Source organism: Saitoella complicata, assembly GCF_001661265.1.
Source record: "Saitoella complicata NRRL Y-17804 unplaced genomic scaffold SAICOscaffold_28, whole genome shotgun sequence".
NCBI lineage: Eukaryota > Fungi > Ascomycota > Saitoellomycetes > Saitoellales > Saitoellaceae > Saitoella > Saitoella complicata.
The window spans coordinates 1-20,226 of NW_017567019.1; the positions used below are offsets into that span (position 1 = coordinate 1).

A 20,226-nucleotide genomic window follows, 5' to 3' on the forward strand; every position below is an offset into this window, starting at 1 on the left:
CCTAACCCTAACCCTAACCCTAACCCTAACCCTAACCCTAACCCTAACCCTAACCCTAACCCTAACCCTAACCCTAACCCTAACCCTAACCCTAACCCTAACCCTAACCCTAACCCTAAGTAGACCGCGAGCACAGTTCGGGTGAGTCGAGCGTACATCGACAGCAGTGTCTGATCCTTTCGTCCCATCATGCTTTGAGCCCGGATCTGAGTCTACTTTCACCTCTCGACGATCACGCAAGGCGTCTATCGTCTGCCATTCGAGGACACTATATCCTGAGCCCCCCCCGGTCTCACGGGTCATTTCAAAGGTGTTCGGCTCGCAAGGGCAAAAAAGACATGGAGTTCGGCGCATACAGAAGAATTGGTAACATGAGTGGTTCTGAAAGCAAACTAATATACCCTTTTCGTCACATTGCCCGTTGGTGCCAGCAGCCGAGCAGCCGTCACGGTTTGTTGTACGTTCGTCCTCTATACCTATGGCTTTGTGGCGTTTCCAACTTCTCAAGACAACCCCCAAACCCCAAGCACATCGCCGCGTACAACCCTTCCCTCCCTCTCCACCCCCTCCCCCAACTTCTTCACCCGTCTCGCCAGTAACCCAACTGCCAGAGGTCCCAGAATGGTACACAATACGATCGCCCATGTCACGACAAGGAAGATATCAGAACTCTCCCCGGTGTTGGAGGTAGAGGAGGTGAAGATGCCTTTGGATTCGGCGATCGAGGAGATGAGGAATCCGATTTCGCCGCGGGCGACCATTGCGCAGCCGAGGATTGAGGCGGGGTAGAGCGAACGGGGTTTCTTGCCCGGAGACTCGGTGTGAGCAGTTTGCGTCGTCGTCCGGGCCTTTGGAGATGAACGAGATGGTGATTGGCTCGATTCACCAGAAGTGGCTGTATCGGCGGGTGTAATTGTCTGCCGCGATTCGCCGATACATAACGTCCTCTTCAGCTTAGCACACCTTAACATGACTTCCGTCGGCATGCGGGGTAGCGACACGCGAGCAAGCCAAAGCCCGCACACCATCTTCGCGATGCCCATGAGGACCGCGTAGACAACGCCCTTCCAGACAATCGAGCCACGGAACATCTCAGTGATGGGTATCGAGAATCCGATAGACGCGAAGAAGAAGGGGCGTAAGAGTTTCTCGAGGGGTTGTTGGTAGTAGTGTTCGTAGATGTAGCTCCCAGAAAAGGATGGTCCGGGAGATGCTTCACGATTTGACGAAGACGGAGGTGCCGCGTCGTTACTCGGTTCCTTAATCGATAGTTCTGCAGTCTGTGCCGGTGAGTTTACGACTTGTGCTGACGGTTGTGCGATGCGATCCATGCCGTCACTTGCTTTCCGCACCGTAGAGGAGGTCGATGTCGTATCCGGGGTGACCACTTTGAATACTGGATGAGGCACGTCGGCATCCCACCAACTGATCGCAGCACCAGCAATGTACGCCGCGAAGAGATTGGACGTACCGGCATATGCCGTCGCGGCAATACATCCGATCAGAATCAACGTATGAACGACCCACACAACGCTACTCTTCACGAGGACCCGATTGACAAATCCCTGTGGGTATCTCGTGCGATATCCATTCAACCATACCGTAACCGGCTTCGCAACGAACACACATACTAACGGAGCGCAGAAAGCAAACGCGAGCGAGACCAGCAACGGCCTAACAACAGTCACAGCACTGATACTCGCACCGGATGCGCCGCCCAAGTTCGAAATGATCTGTACCATGACAAGGCCCACGACATCATCCATCATCGCCGCACTCGTAAGCACTACCCCAAGTCTCGATTTCGTCAGACCGCTCGAGCTGAGTACCGTGAACGTCGTGCCCAGGCTTGTCGAACATAGCGCCGCACCCGCCGCGAAGGATTGAAGAGGAGTTGCGCCGGTGAGCTTTTGTAGGACGAAGGATATACCCATGGGGAGACCGATTCCCGTGATGGCGACACAGAAGGAGAGGAGGAGGTTCGCTTTCAGGGCTTGGAAAGAGGTTGAGAGCCCACCTGTCAAACGTTAGTTAGCGATCATGCGATCTCTCCCGTGTGGGAAACACTGACCTTCATATACCAAGAGCAACAACCCGAGATATCCCAGCTGCACAATAACCTCCTCCGCTTCGGTCCCGAGCCATTTCGCACCAGGTGTTCCCCATGCAACGCCTAGGAATACCTGACCGAGTAGACCACAGTAAAAACTCCGGTCGAGGACGAAGTTGACGATGTTAAGGAGGAGGATGAAGGAGGATTCGGTGAGGATCATGACGATTCCGGGCTCGTGGTACGATAATGAAGCAGCGTTTGCCATAACGGATAGATTTCAGCCGGGAGATGACATGGAGCTTGAACGAGGTGTAGGGAAAATTCGCGGTTTCGGGGGTCAAATTAAAGTTGCAGTAGCGAGCTCGCGTAAACGCCGGTGGCGCGGCTCAGCCTCGGTCGTGATCGGTCTTTACACAAGTGAGTCAGTGAATCGCTCACCATCTGCTCGTAACTTCAACGGCTTGGAAGCCAGAGCTCTTTACAGTGAGACGGAAAGGGGTTTGCAGTGGTCCTCTGGGGAAGTCTTTAAGTATTCCAAGAGTCACAAGCCGGTTAGGTTTAGGGTTACGGGGCGCTGAGCAGGCGCTGGTGGAGCAGGCGACGCCGTTTACCATACTGTAGTACGTTGTCCTTTCCCTAGCCGTAGAGTTGTCTCCGCCGACGAACGCGTTGACGTTACAGTTTCATATCGGTACTCCAATACCACTTGCCGTTGGTTTCATCACGTGTAGCGGACGTCACCCGGACTCGCCAAGCAAAGGCCTCCGTGGCCAATGTGATTCCTACTGAAGTCGAACTTTTCCTCGCTCGTCATTCCACCTGTTACGGGATTGATAATGCAGCTACCTCGCTTCCTATTAACGAATCCGTCTCCGGGCAGTACCACATTATCGACCTCGCCGGATGCTGCCAGTGTGTCTGTCTTGATCCAGTGTGTGAGCGATCAACAGCCGTCCGTAGTTGAAGTATGGTTCTCTGACGGCAAAGATATTTGGTCCGCACAAGTGATGAATCGCTCGCCTAAGCCTGTTCGTTTGCTCCATCGCCATGGAGGAATGAACGCCGGCGTCGTGAGCAGATATGAAGGCAGTTTGAGCGCTCGTGAGGCCACCGGGGAGTGGACGGTGACCTTTCGGATGGTCTTGTCGGACGGCATGATTGTCTGGGCCGGTTTACCTGGGTCTGACGGTCGAATCGTCCGCCGACGTCCTTTACAGCCGGCCATGGATCTGAATTTATCGACACTGATCCAAACGAGCGGCCGCGTAATCTCCTCCGCAAATTTCATCCAAGACCCAGAGTTCTCTGTCTTCGACATCGAGCTTGGTCCGACTGATACTTTCCGTCTTTCTCACTGCGTCGGTGGAAGGTATTGGTATCCTTCGGACACCTGGTGGTTCACTTCTGCGCAGTTCCACTCTACCGACGACATTGGTCCGCGCGAAGATGTCTGTTGTGTTCTGTATCGACTCACCGACGGGCGTTATGGTATGATCATGCCTTTCGATCCTGATGCCGCAACGGGCACGCACACCTCCGTTCCCGCGCTCACCGTGAAGGAAAACGGTACTTTCGGCGTTCACCGAACTTGTCACGTTCTCCTCGTTGCCTGTTCTCCGGAATACACGGACCAACTGTACGCCCGTTCCTCCATCCACCTCCGTGCTCTCCTCGCCTCTAAACTTCCACTTTCTCCTCTTCCCTCCACGACCTGGCCCTTCTCTCCCACACCCTGCTGGTTCGACCACCTCGATGGTCTAGGCGCTTGTACGTGGGACATGTTCTACCGCGACGTCAACCATCCCTCCGTCATCTCCGCCATCCGTAAAATCCAAGCCTCGGGAACACGATTGCAATACGTGATCCTGGACGACGGATGGCAGCGCACGACGAAATACGGACAACTACAGGACTGGAACACGAATGAGAAGTTTCCGGGAGGGCTTAAAGCTCTGGTAAAGGACGCTGAGGAGGAAGGTGTAAGGAGGTTGATCGTCTGGCATGCGTTGCAAGGGTATTGGTTGGGTGTGGAGGATGGCGAGCGTGTCGATACTCCGGATAAGCTGCGTGAGGTTGCCAGCCCGGATGCAGCGAAAGACCATATCGACGCTCGTATTCCACGAAACGCCGAGCAGTTCTACGACGAAGGTTATGCCACGTTGAGCAAAGCTGGCATCAGCGGCTGCAAAATCGATTGTCAAGCAACCTTAACAACGACGGCCCATGAGCACATCGAGCGCCTCCAACGAGCCGCCTTACACGCTTCTAAACAACATTTCCCTGGCTCACCTCAGGTGAACTGTATGTCCCACGATTTGTCCCTCCTCCACACTCTTCTCGCGACTACGCACCCTTCCAACCCCTACCTCATCCGCGCCTCCGACGATTTCATCCCACATAACTCCTCGTCTCATGCGCCGATGCTGAAACAAAACATCTTGAATTCCGGGTTTATCTCCATGTTTGGCCTCCCGGACTGGGACATGTTTCGCACGCATCTCGGGGAGAGTCCGGAGTGGGTTATGCCCCATCTCCTCTCGCGATTAATCTCGGGCGGGCCAGTGTATGTGTCTGACGACGCTGACAAGCACAACGTCGGACTGATCTCGAAGTGCGAGATTTTGAGTGCGGCAGGACGAATCATTCCGCGTCTCGCGCGCCCAGGCGCCTCGAAGCTGGAGGATGTCGTGCGTGGGGACGACGGTGTGTTTGTTGTGTGGAATACTTGTGGGGATGATGATGCTGTCAAAGTCTGTCTTGTTCTTAACTTGAGCCACGAGACGAAATCATACAAACTTCTTGTGGTGGACGGATACGATTTAGTCCGTGTCTCTTATCCCATCGAGTGGGCCGGTAAACTGGATGACGAGGAAGTGGTCATAAGGCTCACCACAACCAGCCGTGCGGCGGTCATCGAGTATCACAAGCCCCGTTGCTTCCCAGACATACCATTCCGGAGTCTCGGATTGGAAAACGCATGGCTGCCGTCTGCGAGTTTGCTGTGGGAGCACTGCACGGGTCCGGACACCGCATTTTCCGCTGCTTTGCGCGCTGTCGAAGGGAGGTTCGTATTCTACCATGGTGGGAGGTTAATTCATGAACCACTGTGCTCGTATGTGTTGGATGGGAAAGTGGTACGGAAGTGGAAGGCCCGGGTTGAAGCTCGTAGTGACACGACGTGTGTTGTCGTGGTTGATGGGAGCCAGCAGCTATCGAGTGGGCTTGAGAAGGGAACGTATCTAGTAATTAGCGTGGATTCCTCATAGGATAATAATCTCTGCTATGGCCGGCAATGTGTGCGATATACAACCTCGAACGACATCCACGTCGCAGACACTGTTTCTCAATAAGTTTTATCGAGGCATGTCTGCCTCAAATCCAAAAGACTTCCCTTGACAGTATGGCAGGATTAGGGCCTACGCACAAGCCGAGCCATTCTCTCAGGCACGAAGGATAGCCTCAAAGGTCTTCAAAGCGATGGTGAAGGTCGATGGTTGTTTCTCGCTTTCGAATACAGAATTGCACTCCACAGGCTCTGCGGTGTAAGCGGCAGCCTGTTGATCCCACTCGTCTTCTGAGATTAACAAGAACGTTTGAAAGAGTACTTGAAGACTGCATCCTGTCTCAAGCAGCCTGATCCAGGCATAAGCTTGTCGAAGTTTCCACGGATTTATTTATTTTTACTGCACCCACCCCAGTGCCCACAACTGCCGAGCGGGGCTGCACCCCGGCCGCCTCGGACGTCAGCGCAGCTGTCAAGAGCCGCGGCCGTAAACTGGCATTGTATCCTAGGCGATCACTGCACTTGTCTTCGATACATTCTACTCTCACTCACTGCATCGTCATCCAGATCCTAGAACAGTAACTGTTACTTCCAGCTTTTCGGCCGATCCCGCTTTTCCGTCTCACCGCTATGTCCGCTGCCCGCCACTCGAAACATGACCAACTCAATCCTGATGAGCTGGTTCTCGATATAAGTCACGGTACAGAGGCACAGGACGTCATTGCGGCAGCAAAAGCCGGCCTACAACAACACGGCGCCGAAAACGACTTCCACTACACCCAAACCCCCTTCTCGATCGCCTTCCGTGCTCCCTCCTCTCCCTCTCCTTTTCCTTCCGATCCTGCACCTCCGGGCCCCGTCCTCGCCGCCCTTGTTGGCACCTATGAAGTCAACTACCTGCACATCCACCTCCTGCACATCTCATCCGCCCTCCGCCTCCACGGCCTAGGCACACGGCTTATGCAAACCGCCGAACGGGAAGCGCGGGCGAAGGGCTGTGCGGGAATTTATCTGGATACGTTTGGATTCCAGGCGAGGGGGTTTTATGAGGGGTTGGGGTATGAGGTTTGGGGGCAGTTGGAGGGATGGAAGAGGGGTAAGCATGAGGAGGTAGAGGAGACGAGATACTTCTTGAGGAAGATGTTGAAGTAGGACGGAAGACTGAGCGGTGTAAGAGATGGATAGATGAACGATGCAAAGGGATCAAATAGGCGATGACAATTGAGCGATTTCGGAATCGGATAAGGGAGGCCCGAGCGCACCTACATCGGCAATGAAATTGGGTCTAGACGTATGAACTTGTCAGTAGAGCTCAAGTAGGATCGATGGAACGTTTTGAACAATTGAACAATTGATACCCTCCATGGGACATGTCTGAACATGTAACTGTGTTGCATGGAGAACAACATCACAGTTAACGTCAACTCTTGAGCACGACGTGGACATATCAACGGAATACTCTTCCGACGATCCCATGGGTGGATGAATTAAGATGTTTCGGAAGTCTATGTACGTCGACGGATCCGGAGATGAAAAGATTAACAGACAAGACATGCCAGCATCCCAACTTTCCCCCCGGACGCATCACAGAAACCCCCCGATCTCGGGCTTTGACTCATGCTCCCCGTCGTCATCCCCTCCGATCCTTTACCGGCTACCTACCTTATGTATCGCAATCTGATTCTAGCGATCGACAATGCACCCGTATTCTAGCGGTTTACCCATTGTTTCGTGCGGTTCGAGCGCGGGCGCTACACACAGTACACAGCTAGCTATACCAGCTACCCAGCCCCCAGCGCACACTCAAAGCACAGCCAAGCCTCCCATCGCGACCCAATTCATCGTTCCCGCCCAAAACGGTGCGTCGAAGCAACCTCAAGCATGAAAGTGTCTAGAAGGCTTCAAAGCCGCCCAACACTGTAAATAGAGCATATCACAAACCACCACACAGCCAAACAGCTAAAATCACCAATCGACATGGGGGATTGAAGATGTGCTGCAGTAGGTTAAGCCTTGGCGCCCAAACACTCCGATAAGCAAACGCCCGGTCCTGCGAAGGCTGTTGCCTCTTGGCGCAATAAAGTACAATTATAATGCTCGGTATGGCAGGTTGGAGGCCTGACCGTGAAAGTTTAAAGACGTCAATTGGGCACGTACTCGCAGCTTGCGGTTTAATCAGCAACCGGCAGGGTCCATTGACATATCACTACCGATCCCGGTGTTGTGATCGCTTGCCAAGCCAGATCACATCTTGAGTAGCTCTCGGGCTCTCGACCATTCCTTTCTTCACACACTCTTTACGACATACGATCTCTTCATTTTCCTTCATCTAACCACCAAGATATACCCCGCCTTCAACGATGATGCGCCTCTTCACTCTCTTCCTCTTCCTCTTCACCCTCGCTTCCTCGATCACTCTCGCCGCAGCCGAGGACTTCCAATGGAGCGACAACGAAGTCGTCTCACCGGCCCCACGTACCTCCCACCTCCACCACCGCTCCCTCACCAAACGGGCTTGCTCCAACCTCCTCATCGACAACTTCTCCTCTCAATCCCAACTAGACAACCGCAAGAATGACCTCGGTTACAAAACATCCGCCGACGGCACAGCCTCAATCTCCATCTCCTCTTCCTCCTCGAGCAAACTCGTCATCACCCCCTCCTCGTCGAGTTCCTACTTCTACTCCAACACCAAGTGCCAATCGATCAGTGGCTACTCCGCCGTGCAATTCAGCATCGCAGGACCAAGCGGAGCGAGCGTCAAGGTTGCCGTGCGATACTTCGACTCCGCAACATCTTGTGCACCCTACGGAACCTCTGGCTACAAGACCGCATACTACACCGTCACCGGCCTCTCCTCCACCGCCAAACGTGTGACAATCCCCTTCTCCTCTCTCGGCATCACACCCGCCGGCTCCGTCATCTCGAGCGTCTACCTCGAGAACTTCTCCGTCACGGGACGATCATACTCCCTTTGGCAACTTGCCCTGACATGCTCGAGCACCAGCACGAGTACCGGTAAGACCGCGACGTGTACGTCGAGCAGCTCTGGATCATACGGCCTCATCGATGATTTCTCCGCTACCAAGTCGACGAATGACTTGAATTACGCAACGGGCGATGACTCTACCTGCAAGTCCGTCACCGTCCTTGCTTCGTCCAACAAGATCCAGATCGTGCCCGCTTCGACGTCCTCGTCGTATTGGTACTCTGACGTCGGGTGCCAAGCCCTCACCAAGTTCAGCGGGGTTCAGCTGTCGGTGGCTGGACCTAGCGGTGCGAGTGTCCAGGTTGTGGTGTCCTATTATCCATCGAGCAGCTCCTGTTCGACTGGGACTGGAGTGCAGACCGCGACCTACACCGTAAGCGGACTGAGTTCGACGGCGAAGAGGATCAGCATTCCCTTTTCCACTCTTGGTATCGACTCCAACAGTGCCGTCCTCGCTTCGATCCGGTTGAAGAACTTCTCCAGTAAGGGGACGTTCTACCTCTGGAAGCTTGCTTTCACCTGTCCCTCGAGCTCCGCCTCAACCACCTCCGTCGCCAACCTTGGCGGATCAACCGCCGCCGCAGTCGCACAGACTACCACCTCTTCCGCCGCAACAAGCTACACAACGTACACAGCCTCCAACGTCAACGTCCTCCGCGACGCCCAACTCGACGGCTCGATCCGTGCAGTGGGCGTAAACCTCGGCGGAATCCTGCAATACGAAAATTGGCTCTCATCCGGTTCCCCCGTCCAAGCCCTCCTGAACGAACTCGACGACGGTTCCTATTACGCCGAGAAGGGCGAGCTCGTCATCATGCGTGCGTTCCCCAATAATCGTTCGGCTATGGTCACCGCATTTCAACAACACCGTGCCGTATTAACCGAAGCAGATTTCAAACTCATGGCACAGTACGGTATCAACTCCGTCCGCGTCCCGATCAATTGGGGTATCATGCCCGTCAACTCCGGGGGCGGGGATCCAGACGAATGGGCAGATTTCGCGACGGGGTCGTTGTCGGTTTTGGATAAGATCGTTAATACATGGGCACCAAAGTACGGTATCACGGTCTTGTTGAGTATGCACGGGCACAAAGGCACACACGGCGTCGCCGAGCATGCTTCACCCGGTGCTGCGAATCCAGTGGTTTATTGGGACCAATACACCGAAAACCAGCAAAACTCCGTCAACGTCGCCGTATACCTCGCGAAACGGTACCTCTCCTCCCCCGCATTCCTCGGAATCGGGATGATGAACGAACCCGTCAACGTAGCCGAGAGCGTCGTGAGACAGTACTTCCTCGATGCTTATGCCGCCGTCCGTGCTGTTTCGAATTGTTTGTTGGTGTTTGCGCCGATGTTGTGGCAACAGTATCCTTCGAACGGATGGCAGAATTTCCTTAGCCCAAACGATGGGTACTACAACGTCCGGGAAGAATGGCATCCATACTTCTGTTTCCCGCCTGACTGGAGCTCCGCCAACAATTCGGCCCAAATTCTCTCGTACACTGCGAACGAGCTACAGAACGACTGGAACGGTGCTCCCGGTGTCGGCAAGATGGCGACGGAATGGAGTCTCGCCACCCCGAATGCTATGTCCTCGTCGGATTTGACGCAGTTTGCGAAGAACCAGATGAAAGCCTACGACTACGGTGGCGGATTCTACTTCTGGACGTGGAAGTTTTGGGCGGATAATAATAATGATAACTATATCAATGGGTGGAGTTTGAAGAGTTTGTTGACGCATGGGGTGATTACGAAGGCGATGATGCAGGCGGCGTGGTAAAGGGTTACTTACTATTGGATATCCGGGTTAGGTATGGGAAGAATTGGTATGGGGTTTTGGATAGATATCTCACCAAATGGCTGCAGGGAAAAGGAATGTCAGCTTATAATGTTTAGGATAGTAATGCAAATCTAGGGTATTCTAAGGGACCTGGAGTTCTTATTCCACGGGAGTCTCGCGATCTATCTTCATCTGGCTTCGTAAATGGGAGTTCTGGGTTTAGTCAAGGTGGTCGGTTGACGCCGGCGTGTAGAAGAGCAATGATAGAGTAGGTGGATGCAACTTATAACGTCTGGACGCAAAGGTGATAACCGCAGGTAAACGACAGAAAACAGAACCTTATAGCGTGATAGTGCTCGGAAAGGAGATTGTTTCAATCCCCATTGCCACTGCCATTCTACTTCTTCCTCGAGCTCCCCCCAAATAATTTCCCCTTCAACCGATCCGCCAACCCCACATCCGCCTTTCCTTCACACCCTACCTCCTCCGCCTTCTCCTTCCTCTGTCGAATTACCTTCTCCGCTTCGTTTGGCGACTGGTAAAACGGGACTCCCTTATAATGACCGAGATGGCCGCCGTGTTCTTCGTTGAGGGTGGTTAAGGAAACGCGGCGTTGGCGAGGGGAGGAGGACGTGGGGAATTGGCCCTGTGAGGCGTTTGAAGTGGAGTGGGAATGATAGGATCCCTCAGGATGAGTTGAAGTGCTGGAGCCGCCGATGTTTATGGGTGATGTTAAGGCATCTATCGTTCCCGGACTCGATCAGCACTGGCCCACTTCCGTCGTGTAGGAGTGCCCACGTTCGGAGATAGCAAAACCTTCATCTTCAGTCATTCCATTCCCGCTGCTGGAGCCAATATTCCCTTCTCCGCCTCTACCGTGAGAAGTCATCGTTGGAACCACTTTGTTGCCGTTTGAGCTTTTCGCATCCCAGGCCGAACATGCTTTACTTGTATGTTTATTGTAGAATCGCAATTCTTATCCTTATCTCGGCAAATTCTACCCTTGGCTGCCTTATCAGTGAACTTTATGAAGGACGGCCCGATCATTGAGCCGGCGCGGTTATCGAGTCAAAGCTTGGCAATCCCGAGGGAGTCGTGTCACCATAGGTCCAGTTACAAGAACCGGAGTGCGGAGACTTCAGCCAGAATACTCTCTACGTACTCGGGCATCTGAGTCTTTTGTGATCGAGATTTAGGAAGAGTATGAGGACGATGACGCACCAGACTACCGTCTACAGACCTACACTCCCCGGTCCAGCTCAAATTCAGATAGCCTCACTCTTGACCTCCATCTCCCCAACATTCTTGTAAACATCAAACCTCCTCTGCTGCGTAACCGGAATGCCCATCCTAACCTCCTGCATCCGCTCCGGGACCACATCCGCATAAACGATACACTCCTCACACCCCTTCCTTCCCTCCTCATCCCCCAACCCAGCCTTTGCCAAAATCTCGCCATTAGGATCGACAATCGTCGAATACCCCCACGCATGATAGGCATTCGCGTCAGACGTATCCCGCGCCGGCGAACAAACAGCCGTATAAATCTGATTATCCACCGCCCTCGCCCTCACCAACAACTCCCAATGCAACGGTCCCGTCGTCAAATTAAAAGCGCCCGGGTAAACCATCAGAAACGCTCCATTCCTCGCAGCATGCATCGCCATCTCCGGAAACCTGATATCATAGCAAATCCCCACCCCAATCGTTCCGAACTCGGTTGTGAAGGAGGTGAATTTATCACCGCCTGTCAAGACCTCTGACTCTTGGAATCGGATTTTACCGGGGACATCGATGTCGAAGAGGTGGAGTTTGCGGTGTTTGGCGAGGAGTGTGCCGGAGGGGGAGAATGAATAAGAGGTGTTGAAGAGTTTGTCGCCCTCCTTCTCCGGAATAGACCCACCCACCAAATAAACACCACCTTCCTTTGCCATCTCGCTCAGAGCTTTATAGGAGTCCGCGCCCTCTTCGTGTGCTTCCGCATATTTCGGGAAATGCTGAGTCCCATATGGTGAGTTGAAACACTCGGGTAACACCACGATCCGCGCACCGTTCGAGGCGGCTTCAAGGACGTGTTTGCGGGCGCGGGCGAGGTTGGTTGATTTGTCCGCTGTGGTCGCAAGTTGGATCAGGGCGAGACGGACCGTGGACGTGAAGGTCTTTGGAATGAGGTTGAGGGAGGACATATTTGTAGGTTGACGTATGTGTATGGCGTATTCGATCTGTTTGAAATGTTAACAAAGGGCTCAATGCACTTTGAACGGTTACAATTCAGAGACTGCTGTTGCTGCAACGAACGGTTAGCTTCGTACTCTCCGATTGCTGGCAACGGATCACGGCGGGCTCCGGGGTGTTGAGCGGGGAATCACGTGAGCTGCAATCCGGAACGATAACAGGTTATAAATGGAAATCGATGAGTTGCAATTGAAAGGTAGCATGGGAACGGTCCAGCTGCAGAACCCAATTGCAATTGGAGAGTCGTCGATTCAAGCTCAACTAGCCGACTGGCTATCTGCATGTGATGAACCCCAATATACTCACACCCCCACGCGGCGGCCAACGCCCTCGCATGACTCATCCCAACCGCCAAACACCCTTGCATCCCCGGCCCCCTCGTAACCGCCACCAAATCAACCTCGAGCCCATCTGGTCCGCGTATATGCGCGTCGACAGTCTGCCGTATCAGACGCGACAAATTCTGGATGTGGGAGTGTACGGAGACGAGGGGATGGATTCCGCCGTATTGCTCGTGGAGGTGGAGGGAGCGGTGGGTTAGATTTGAGATGATTTTGCAGGGGGAGGTGGGGGTTGGTTGGCGGAGGAGGGCGACACAGGTGTCGTCACAGCTTGTTTCGATTGCGAGGCAGGTTAGGCGCCGTTTTTGTCCGGTGATTTGGAGCGGTGTCCGCGAGCGGAGGGCCCGGAGAATCATTCAGGTTGCCTCAAGTTGGTCTGTGCAACCGTTGTTAGCAAAAGTCAGGTAGATCTCGCTCAAATGATCGCACCCGAAGTCGCTGTTATCAACCGAGGACGTAATCCGAGGATCAGCTGCGAGATTTCTGACGCAAAGTCGTGGATCGCTGGCGAAAGTCCATGGCAGCAGACCTCAGGCTCGAGCTCGGTCTCTTTGGCGGGGAATCACGTGAGATATATGACAGATAGGAAATTCCAATACACCCAAATAAACGTCCCACCGTCTTTGAGTCCAGCTCGAGTTTCGATCTCGCATATTGCAAATCCAAGCGTCTATAGCTACTGCTATCTATTTGTTTTCTCACAGCAACGATCTGCTTGCAGCAGCTCCAGACACCTCCGTCGCCAAACACCCCGACCAATCCTCCTCATCTGCTCTCCGCACAGCTCCCCCATCCCTACAGCCGCTCCAAAAGACCAAACATGCCAAAACGCAAACTCCCCGACGCCCCCACCCCAAACCGCGACCCCCGCATCGCCCGCCGCGAAGCAACCCTCTACGACGCCCTCGCCGATCGCGTAACCGGCAACGGCTTCCAGCCCGCAACCCACAAACGCGCCTCAAAGCCCAAACGCTCCCTACCCGTTCACCCCTCTTCTGCCCTCGATATGTTAGACGGTGCAAGCCGTGATCGAGCCACGACAAGGTTTGGATTGATCGCAAAAAACAACCATCCCCTCCCCCCCGACCTCGTATTACGACACCGAAAATACGCACCCACCATCCCCGTCCCAGACGCGCACGCATCACTCCCCGATCCGGATTTGTTGTTTGCGCTTCACCAATACGCATCCGATTTTTACGACCGGACACGGAATGGCCGGGTTGGGTTGCGTTCGATGGATGAGACTGCACTATTGGCGTTGGGGTGTTTGGTTGAGGAGGAGGTGAGGGGGGTGGTGGGTGCGGGGGCCGGGGTGTTTGTGGAGAGGGGGGTGGGTGACGTTTATGAGGGTATTGGGGAGGGTGGGGGTGGGGGTGGGGGTGGGTTGAGGATTGAGGATGACGAGGAAGAAGTTGGGGAGGAGGACGGCTGGAATGATAGTGGAGATGGTGAGGATGGGGCAGAGGAGGAGGGGTGAGCTCATCAAAAAACCGAACGATGAAGAGCGTCCTTTCCGTCAAACACAACATCTATACACGCCGCTGGAGACGGCAAAAGCAGCACGTTTCGATGATGCCTGCAACGCGCTTTGCAATGCTCCTCATAGTCTGAGCCACGGCCAATTCCAGGGACTCGCCATTATTTACCCTCGAGCAATGGACGACACGCAGGTTGAACGTTATCAGAAAGCATATGCGCAAGGAGCGAGCCATATTGCAATGCTCTTGTTCGGTAACAGGAGATGCTCAACCATCCTCAACTATCCGGCAGATTTATGGAATATCTGCCTCTTGTATATCAGAATTTGCCGGGCTCGCAGCACGCCTCGGGCACCGTATTTCATCAATAGATCAAAAGACCGTGATCCACTTGCATCACCCTTTCCCCATCCTCATTTTCTATCGCTCATACGCGTCTTCGTTTGGGTATATTTGCACTAAACCGCAGCGCACCTCCTTCACCGCATCACCAGCCGTCCTCGTCCTTCAATCACCAACACCCCACCCATGGTCACCGATCCCACATCCACACCTACTCCTCCCCAACAAACTCCCCCATAACCTCAACAACAACCCCCACAGCCTCCAAAAACGCATTAACACTAACCCTCGCCATCCGTGACGAATCACACTCGAACGTAGCCTCCAACACACTCTGCCCCTCCTGTACTCTTGTCGATCGTCGTACTTGATCGGGTTTGATTTCTTCGTCGACGTCGAGGATGCGTTTTGCGTGGGCGGCGAGTTGGGGAGTTGGGAAGGGGATTTGGAGGGTTCTGTGGATCATGGAGGGTCAGTTGTCGTTCGTCAAGAGGGAGGGAGGGAGGGAGAGGGACGTACACGACGTGATCGAGGACCTTCGCTGATGGTGCCATCTCTACTGATCTATGGAGTAAGCGATCGAGGAGGACCGGGTGCGACGCAAGTATTGCATGACTGCAGTGTGCAAGATTCATGTCTACGTTACATCCCGAAATAGGCAATCCAAGCAATCTACACTCACCACCCTGAAACCGTGGCCCGATCGCGAGCGAATATGACATATAGGAGAAATGTTGGAATTACATGGCAAAAAACCCTCACGCTATGAAGGGTATGTACGGCCCAACCAACTCCATCAAGGAGGGTGGCAAACCGCAAGAAATGTCCACATCGAAGATAAAGAAAACTCCCAAAAGTATCCAAGCAAAAGAAATTCTTCCAGATCACTCGTTCCCTCCATATCCCCCTTTCGAAAGGGTATCTGAGGTATCCGCTCACGCTCCCGCTCAGGATCTCTTCTTCTTCCCCGGACTCCCCTCAACGACGTCCACAAGCCCCACCTCCAACTCCGGACTCCCCCTCTTCTTCCCATGATTCGCCCTCTTGTCCGTATCCCGCTTCGGACGAACACACTTCACCTCCATACCAAACCCCTCCGTAAACGGACTCCGCAGCGCCATCCCCATCCCCGTCCCCGTCCTCGATCCCCCTCCTCCCACTCGTCGTGGATAAGTATAAACATACCCCGATTCATTATTGACGGAAGCGGACGAGGGATGCAACAGCGCCCCAGCCGACACGCCCACCCTCAACCGACTCCCCGTCTCCTCTTCCTCCACCACCTGGGTCTTCTTGTACGTCAACGCAGCGAGGTGTAGGAGTCTCCTCCGCGTATCCTTCAAACTGTGCCTCCACCCGTCTCCCTCAAGACCCGAGAGCGAGGAGTGCGATGATGACGGTGCCGCCGTGGGGGGTGAGATGCCGATACCGGAGTCGAGGGGGGATAGAGCTAGGTCGAAATATGCTGGTCTATCTTCCTCTTCAGCTGGGACAGCCATGAATAGGGCCGTGGGGAAGGCTTCCGTGATGGGCGTTTTCAGATCCGTTTCTCCTGTTCGTCTTCTTCTTCGAGTGGAAGTCGAGGAGGATGGGTCGTTGTTATTCGCGAGAGAGGCCGTAGCGCGAGAGGACGAAGAAGAGGAGAGGACCCCCTTCGCGACCCGTGAGACTACCACAGGCGGCGGCATACCCGCCCAAAACGGCGCAATCGAAATCGCGAGTACTGGATTATCGAGATAACTCTGATACGCCTGCACGCACCCCCATTAGCCTCCATTCCCAACACCACAAAGAGTTGGGACAATACCTTGAGCAGCGTAGTATCCTCGTTTTCAGTCCACGTACCCAACTCATCCTCTTCCCGCCCGGGTGTCTCTGTCTCAGTCGTGCGCTCACCCCAGTCACTCGAGACGATACTCACGCTCGAACAACGTCTCTCGCCACCTACTGCGGCGAAATTCGTGATAGGAGGCGTGACGGGGAGACGTGGTGATTGCAGTGAATTGACGTCGAGTGCTCGTCGTTCGAGGGAGAGAGCGGGGAGTATGAGGGAGCGGCGGGTTGAGATTGGCATCTTGACTGATGCTTGGTGTCGTTAAAGTGGTGGTTCTGGGGGTATATGCTATGTCGTTCGCGTTCGTAGTGGTGATAATGAAGTGTATGCTGCGTCGTCGTCTCGTGCTTGTGTTGAATGGCCTTCCAGAAAATGACGACGTCCCCCACCGTCTATATACTCGCTACCCCATACACGTCTACCCGCGACCTCCTTTTACCGGGTCGCCAGCGCTGTACCGCCGTGCCTTTGCCTTGACCCTTTCAAAGCCTGTATCGACTGCAGCAACTGTACCGCGCGCTCGGCCCAACCGCGACCGCACGGTGATTCCGGTCGCGCATGGGACGCACAGATGAAACCGACGACAAAGGAAGGCAACAAAGAACGGTTCATTGGGGGTGAACGGCTGCGACGGATTCGACTCCACGCGAGGATTCTAGATTCTGCAACGGCTGGATGGAGGGGGACAATGGATCGCTATCTCCACGTCTTTTGTCGTACGTTGCGCAATTGCTGCTTCGTTGGCGGGTGCGGCGCCGTGGCAGACAGCCCTGCAGGAGCTGGGAAAGAGATACGTGCTCATAATGGGAACGGCACATCGTACAGGACGCGTCGACGATGCATATGGCGATGGGTGTAGAGTGGCTATGGTGCACAGATCGGAATCGAGAATGGTGCTATCTACCCTATCGTGCCTACCCGTCGGGTAATAATGTCCATGCGCATACCCGCGTCAGTCCGGTATGAGTTCGAGCACTCCACTCTACGTACTCTCCGGGTTTGTGCGCATGCCAAGGCCTGGGATTATCAGATCCCAATTGCTTATTTCCTACCGACGTATGCGTAGCTACCCACGAATCTTCTCTCATAATAGACGCAAGGCAGAAGTGATCCCCGATGCTTGCGCATTCCGATCACAATGCATCACACGGGAATTATGCCGGTGCCCCCTCCTCCTTCCCATCCCATGGCCACCCAGCAGGTGCTGTGCTTCATGTTTTGTTCGTGTCGCACTGTGGTGACAGAACATCCAACGTTAGATACGTGTACGTACGAGTAAGGTATCTAAGATCAATTTACTTACGCGTCGGGAATGGCGCGCGAGATGGGCGGGTATGCGCCACGAGCGGCGTGGGGTCCCGCGGCCCGTTTTGTGAGACTGGGCAGGAAATTGTCCAAGGGAGCTAGGCAGGGGTGGGTTAGTCAGCGTGGGATTATCCGCGGTCGTTGACGGAGGTGGGTAAATGACCAGCTATGGCTCTGGTCGTCAGAGTGAGCGTGTGTAATGTTCCCGGATGCCTGGCATACCAGATACCGCAGGGGATCGATGTCACTGCGTTCTCGTATATGTCAAGGATGTGGACCTATCAATACTTGGCTGGGGTTTGCCGCAGCCCTACTTTGCAGGTGATTATCTTGGCGCTCGTTGTGGTGGTGGTACAGATTTGTTTGATCATTCTGCACGCGTTGGGGAACAACCTTGCATACGGCACACCCGGGTATCGAACAGTGACGGTCGATAACTCTACCCAAGCCGCGATCGCACGTGTACGGCCTATCTCAGTCTCCGCTGGTTAAGTCTCGGGCACTCCACAGAAGATAAAGAACTCTTGGAAAGGAACTTCTCAACGAGCCGAGTGTCTGTTACACAAGAGAGCCCAGGTCGGTGAACTCTGTATGACGTCATCGACCCTCGACATCGAATTCGATCGAGCTCATCGACGGGCTGAAGCCTTGGACGTCCTTCACACCAACACCGCACGCACGGAAAACCCGAACACTCAAAATGGCATCAATCCCCCGTCTCTCAAGATCCATCCTCCTTACCCCCCTCCGCACCTTCACCTCAACCCCCCTCCGCCTCCTCCCAAGCTCCAATCCCACCACCAGCACAAGCGAAGACAAACCCGAACAAACCGGAACACAAAAAGTCGAGGAAGAGGCTGCGAAGGAGGAGGGGTTGAGTGGGGAGGAGAAGGTGGAGAGGGAGTTACCGAATGAGGGGGCGTCATAATCATTTGCATTGAGATGGAAGGGCGAGGGTGAATGAGATTGAGTTGCACTTTACAAGCTTTGCACAAAAACGTCAATCAAGTCAAATTTCTAGCAAATGTAGCCCAAAAGCCCTAAATCCCCAAAATCCAAAAGCCAGACGCCAAAACAAGAATCCTCCACAAAATCTCGGGTATCCTCCCTTCCCTCCCTCTTTTCCATCCTCCTTCACCCCTCGCTTTCGCTCGCTCAAGCCTCCTCAACCTTTGCCTTCTTACTCGCAGGCCCCTCCTCAGCCTCCCCCTCAACCTTCTTCTTCTTCCTCACCAACCCACTCAAATCCTTCACCTCCGGAACTCCCTCCAACGCACTCCTAATCCCACTTCTCAACCCCTCGAGGTCCTTTTCTTCGTCCTCGTTCGAGGGTTCCGTCCTCAACTCTTCCAATTTGGCTTCGAGGTCTTTGAGGTTTTCGCTTAACTGCTTTTTCTTTTCTTCCGAGGAGGAGGAAGAGGAGAGACGGGTTTTGACATTCGCAACCGCAGCAGAGATGTTTTCGATAGCGGCCGCACGCGACCCCTCACCCGACGCGAATTCATACGCCAACCCCAACTTGAAATACGCTTCCGACAAAATCCCCTCCTCCTCGCCATAAAGCGCCTGCTTGTACTCCAAAGCCGAGGTCAAATCCAACACGGCTTGATCGAAATTCTCGCTTTCCAGGCTGACTTCGCCGAGGAGGTCGTAGGTTTCGGCTAAACGCTCGCGGATGGAGCGCGTTGATTCGTCGAATTTGGAGGGGGTGATGTCACCGGGGGTGGTGGTGGGGGTGGAGGAGGTGATGAGGGTTTTGGTGTAGAGGACGCGGGCCAGGTCGAGGAGCTCCCAGGCTTGTTCGAAGTCGTCTTTGGGAGTTTCTTCCTCTTGGTGTTGTTGCTCGCCATCGTCTTTCACCTCCTCGTCATCTTCCTCCTCCTGCTCATCATCATCATCCTCACCCGCACCCGGCGCAGCACCACCAAGCACCTCACTCCGCTCAACTGCAACATGAAACAACGCCCTCCCATACAAAAACAAGACATCCGCATTCTCGACACTTCCTTCGCCGTGTATTTCGGCACTGAGGGCAGCGGCTTCGGCGAATTTGTCGGCGGCTTCGGGGTAGGAGCGGAGGGCGTAGAGTTTTGAGGCTTGGGCGAGGAGGGAGTCGAGGGGGGAGGGAGTGGAGCCGGACTCGGCGGAGGTGGGCAGGGAGGTGTTTTGGGTTGTCATTTTGGGTGTTGTGGGGAGAATGGAGGGATGGGAGAGATGCGCGGTCGAGGTTTGACTTTATACCGCGACGGAGAGGGCAAGTGTCCAATGGATGGGGCGACGCGTCAAAGTGAAGTTTTGGGAAAGGAGTCATTGTAACTATCTTTTTCTTAAATATTAGAATAGTTGGAGACGCGTGCTGTATCGAACGTCTTTGAACGTACACCCGATCACCTGCCGCGCCCGACTGCGCCGCCCATTTTCGACCTCGTGCAAACAATTCTGCCTGGAGCAGCCGTCGGTCTCGAGTCGTCTGTCGATATATTCAAATTGGAGTCGTTATAACAAACAGTCCACCACCCAAACCGCATCCACTCACCTCGCGCACCTCCCCGCACACCGGGTCAACACCACCACCACCAC

General features: G+C 54.3%; 10 protein-coding genes across 10 annotated transcripts; 5 read left to right on the forward strand and 5 right to left on the reverse strand.

Moving 5' to 3' along the window:
• Positions 1–373: 373 nt before the first annotated feature.
• On the reverse strand, positions 374–2,381 carry SAICODRAFT_73604 (uncharacterized protein). Its single transcript, XM_019170874.1, has 2 exons — positions 2,072–2,381; positions 374–2,017 (listed from the first exon to the last, which is right to left on the reverse strand). The coding sequence occupies exons 1-2, from the start codon at positions 2,316–2,318 to the stop codon at positions 504–506; spliced, it is 1,761 nt and encodes a 586-aa protein (XP_019021181.1). The 5' UTR covers positions 2,319–2,381; the 3' UTR covers positions 374–503.
• An 842-nt stretch (positions 2,382–3,223) lies between these two features.
• Positions 3,224–5,377, forward strand: SAICODRAFT_32063 (glycoside hydrolase). The gene has a single exon (XM_019168096.1). The coding sequence runs from the start codon at positions 3,277–3,279 to the stop codon at positions 5,317–5,319; it is 2,043 nt and encodes a 680-aa protein (XP_019021182.1). The 5' UTR covers positions 3,224–3,276; the 3' UTR covers positions 5,320–5,377.
• A 441-nt stretch (positions 5,378–5,818) lies between these two features.
• Positions 5,819–6,627, forward strand: SAICODRAFT_32065 (uncharacterized protein). Its single transcript, XM_019168097.1, has one exon. It carries the CDS (start codon positions 5,967–5,969, stop codon positions 6,486–6,488), a length of 522 nt encoding a protein of 173 aa, XP_019021183.1. The 5' UTR covers positions 5,819–5,966; the 3' UTR covers positions 6,489–6,627.
• Positions 6,628–7,699: 1,072 nt separating this feature from the next.
• SAICODRAFT_10129 (glycoside hydrolase) lies at positions 7,700–10,108 on the forward strand (the record flags this gene model as incomplete). Its single annotated transcript, XM_019165179.1, has 1 exon — positions 7,700–10,108. The coding sequence occupies one exon, from the start codon at positions 7,700–7,702 to the stop codon at positions 10,106–10,108; it is 2,409 nt and encodes an 802-aa protein (XP_019021184.1).
• Positions 10,109–11,172: 1,064 nt separating this feature from the next.
• On the reverse strand, positions 11,173–12,383 carry SAICODRAFT_176130 (amidohydrolase). Its single transcript, XM_019165837.1, has 2 exons — positions 11,429–12,383; positions 11,173–11,394 (listed from the first exon to the last, which is right to left on the reverse strand). The coding sequence occupies exons 1-2, from the start codon at positions 12,292–12,294 to the stop codon at positions 11,349–11,351; spliced, it is 912 nt and encodes a 303-aa protein (XP_019021185.1). The 5' UTR covers positions 12,295–12,383; the 3' UTR covers positions 11,173–11,348.
• Positions 12,384–12,611: 228 nt separating this feature from the next.
• Positions 12,612–13,003, forward strand: SAICODRAFT_32067 (uncharacterized protein). The gene has a single exon (XM_019168098.1). It carries the CDS (start codon positions 12,630–12,632, stop codon positions 12,882–12,884), a length of 255 nt encoding a protein of 84 aa, XP_019021186.1. The 5' UTR covers positions 12,612–12,629; the 3' UTR covers positions 12,885–13,003.
• Positions 13,004–13,504: 501 nt separating this feature from the next.
• SAICODRAFT_27782 (uncharacterized protein) lies at positions 13,505–14,164 on the forward strand (the record flags this gene model as incomplete). The annotated part of the gene is made up of 1 exon (XM_019167056.1): positions 13,505–14,164. One exon carries the CDS (start codon positions 13,505–13,507, stop codon positions 14,162–14,164), a length of 660 nt encoding a protein of 219 aa, XP_019021187.1.
• A 545-nt stretch (positions 14,165–14,709) lies between these two features.
• On the reverse strand, positions 14,710–15,119 carry SAICODRAFT_32069 (transcription factor Pcc1). Its single transcript, XM_019168099.1, has 2 exons — positions 15,027–15,119; positions 14,710–14,962 (listed from the first exon to the last, which is right to left on the reverse strand). The coding sequence occupies exons 1-2, from the start codon at positions 15,059–15,061 to the stop codon at positions 14,719–14,721; spliced, it is 279 nt and encodes a 92-aa protein (XP_019021188.1). The 5' UTR covers positions 15,062–15,119; the 3' UTR covers positions 14,710–14,718.
• A 335-nt stretch (positions 15,120–15,454) lies between these two features.
• On the reverse strand, positions 15,455–16,581 carry SAICODRAFT_10134 (uncharacterized protein; the record flags this gene model as incomplete). Its single annotated transcript, XM_019165181.1, has 2 exons — positions 15,455–16,258; positions 16,315–16,581. 2 exons carry the CDS (start codon positions 16,579–16,581, stop codon positions 15,455–15,457), a joined length of 1,071 nt encoding a protein of 356 aa, XP_019021189.1.
• A 2,218-nt stretch (positions 16,582–18,799) lies between these two features.
• On the reverse strand, positions 18,800–19,824 carry SAICODRAFT_73611 (uncharacterized protein; the record flags this gene model as incomplete). Its single annotated transcript, XM_019170875.1, has 1 exon — positions 18,800–19,824. One exon carries the CDS (start codon positions 19,822–19,824, stop codon positions 18,802–18,804), a length of 1,023 nt encoding a protein of 340 aa, XP_019021190.1.
• Positions 19,825–20,226: the final 402 nt, after the last annotated feature.

What these genes read in the sequence shown, in the direction of transcription:
- SAICODRAFT_73604 (XM_019170874.1), bottom strand. Translation starts at nt 2,318, where the DNA reads ATGGCAAACGCTGCTTCATTATCGTACCACGAGCCCGGAATCGTCATG. An exon ending in GTTGCTCTTGGTATATGAAG is followed by an intron (nt 2,018 to 2,071) that starts GTCAGTGTTTCC and finishes AACGTTTGACAG; the next exon opens with GTGGGCTCTCAACCTCTTTC.
- SAICODRAFT_32063 (XM_019168096.1), top strand. Translation starts at nt 3,277, where the DNA reads ATGGATCTGAATTTATCGACACTGATCCAAACGAGCGGCCGCGTAATC.
- SAICODRAFT_32065 (XM_019168097.1), top strand. Translation starts at nt 5,967, where the DNA reads ATGTCCGCTGCCCGCCACTCGAAACATGACCAACTCAATCCTGATGAG.
- SAICODRAFT_176130 (XM_019165837.1), bottom strand. Translation starts at nt 12,294, where the DNA reads ATGTCCTCCCTCAACCTCATTCCAAAGACCTTCACGTCCACGGTCCGT. An exon ending in CCGGTTACGCAGCAGAGGAG is followed by an intron (nt 11,395 to 11,428) that starts GTTTGATGTTTA and finishes GGGGAGATGGAG; the next exon opens with GTCAAGAGTGAGGCTATCTG.
- SAICODRAFT_32067 (XM_019168098.1), top strand. Translation starts at nt 12,630, where the DNA reads ATGAACCCCAATATACTCACACCCCCACGCGGCGGCCAACGCCCTCGC.
- SAICODRAFT_32069 (XM_019168099.1), bottom strand. Translation starts at nt 15,061, where the DNA reads ATGGCACCATCAGCGAAGGTCCTCGATCACGTCGT. An exon ending in AAGGTCCTCGATCACGTCGT is followed by an intron (nt 14,963 to 15,026) that starts GTACGTCCCTCT and finishes CATGATCCACAG; the next exon opens with AACCCTCCAAATCCCCTTCC.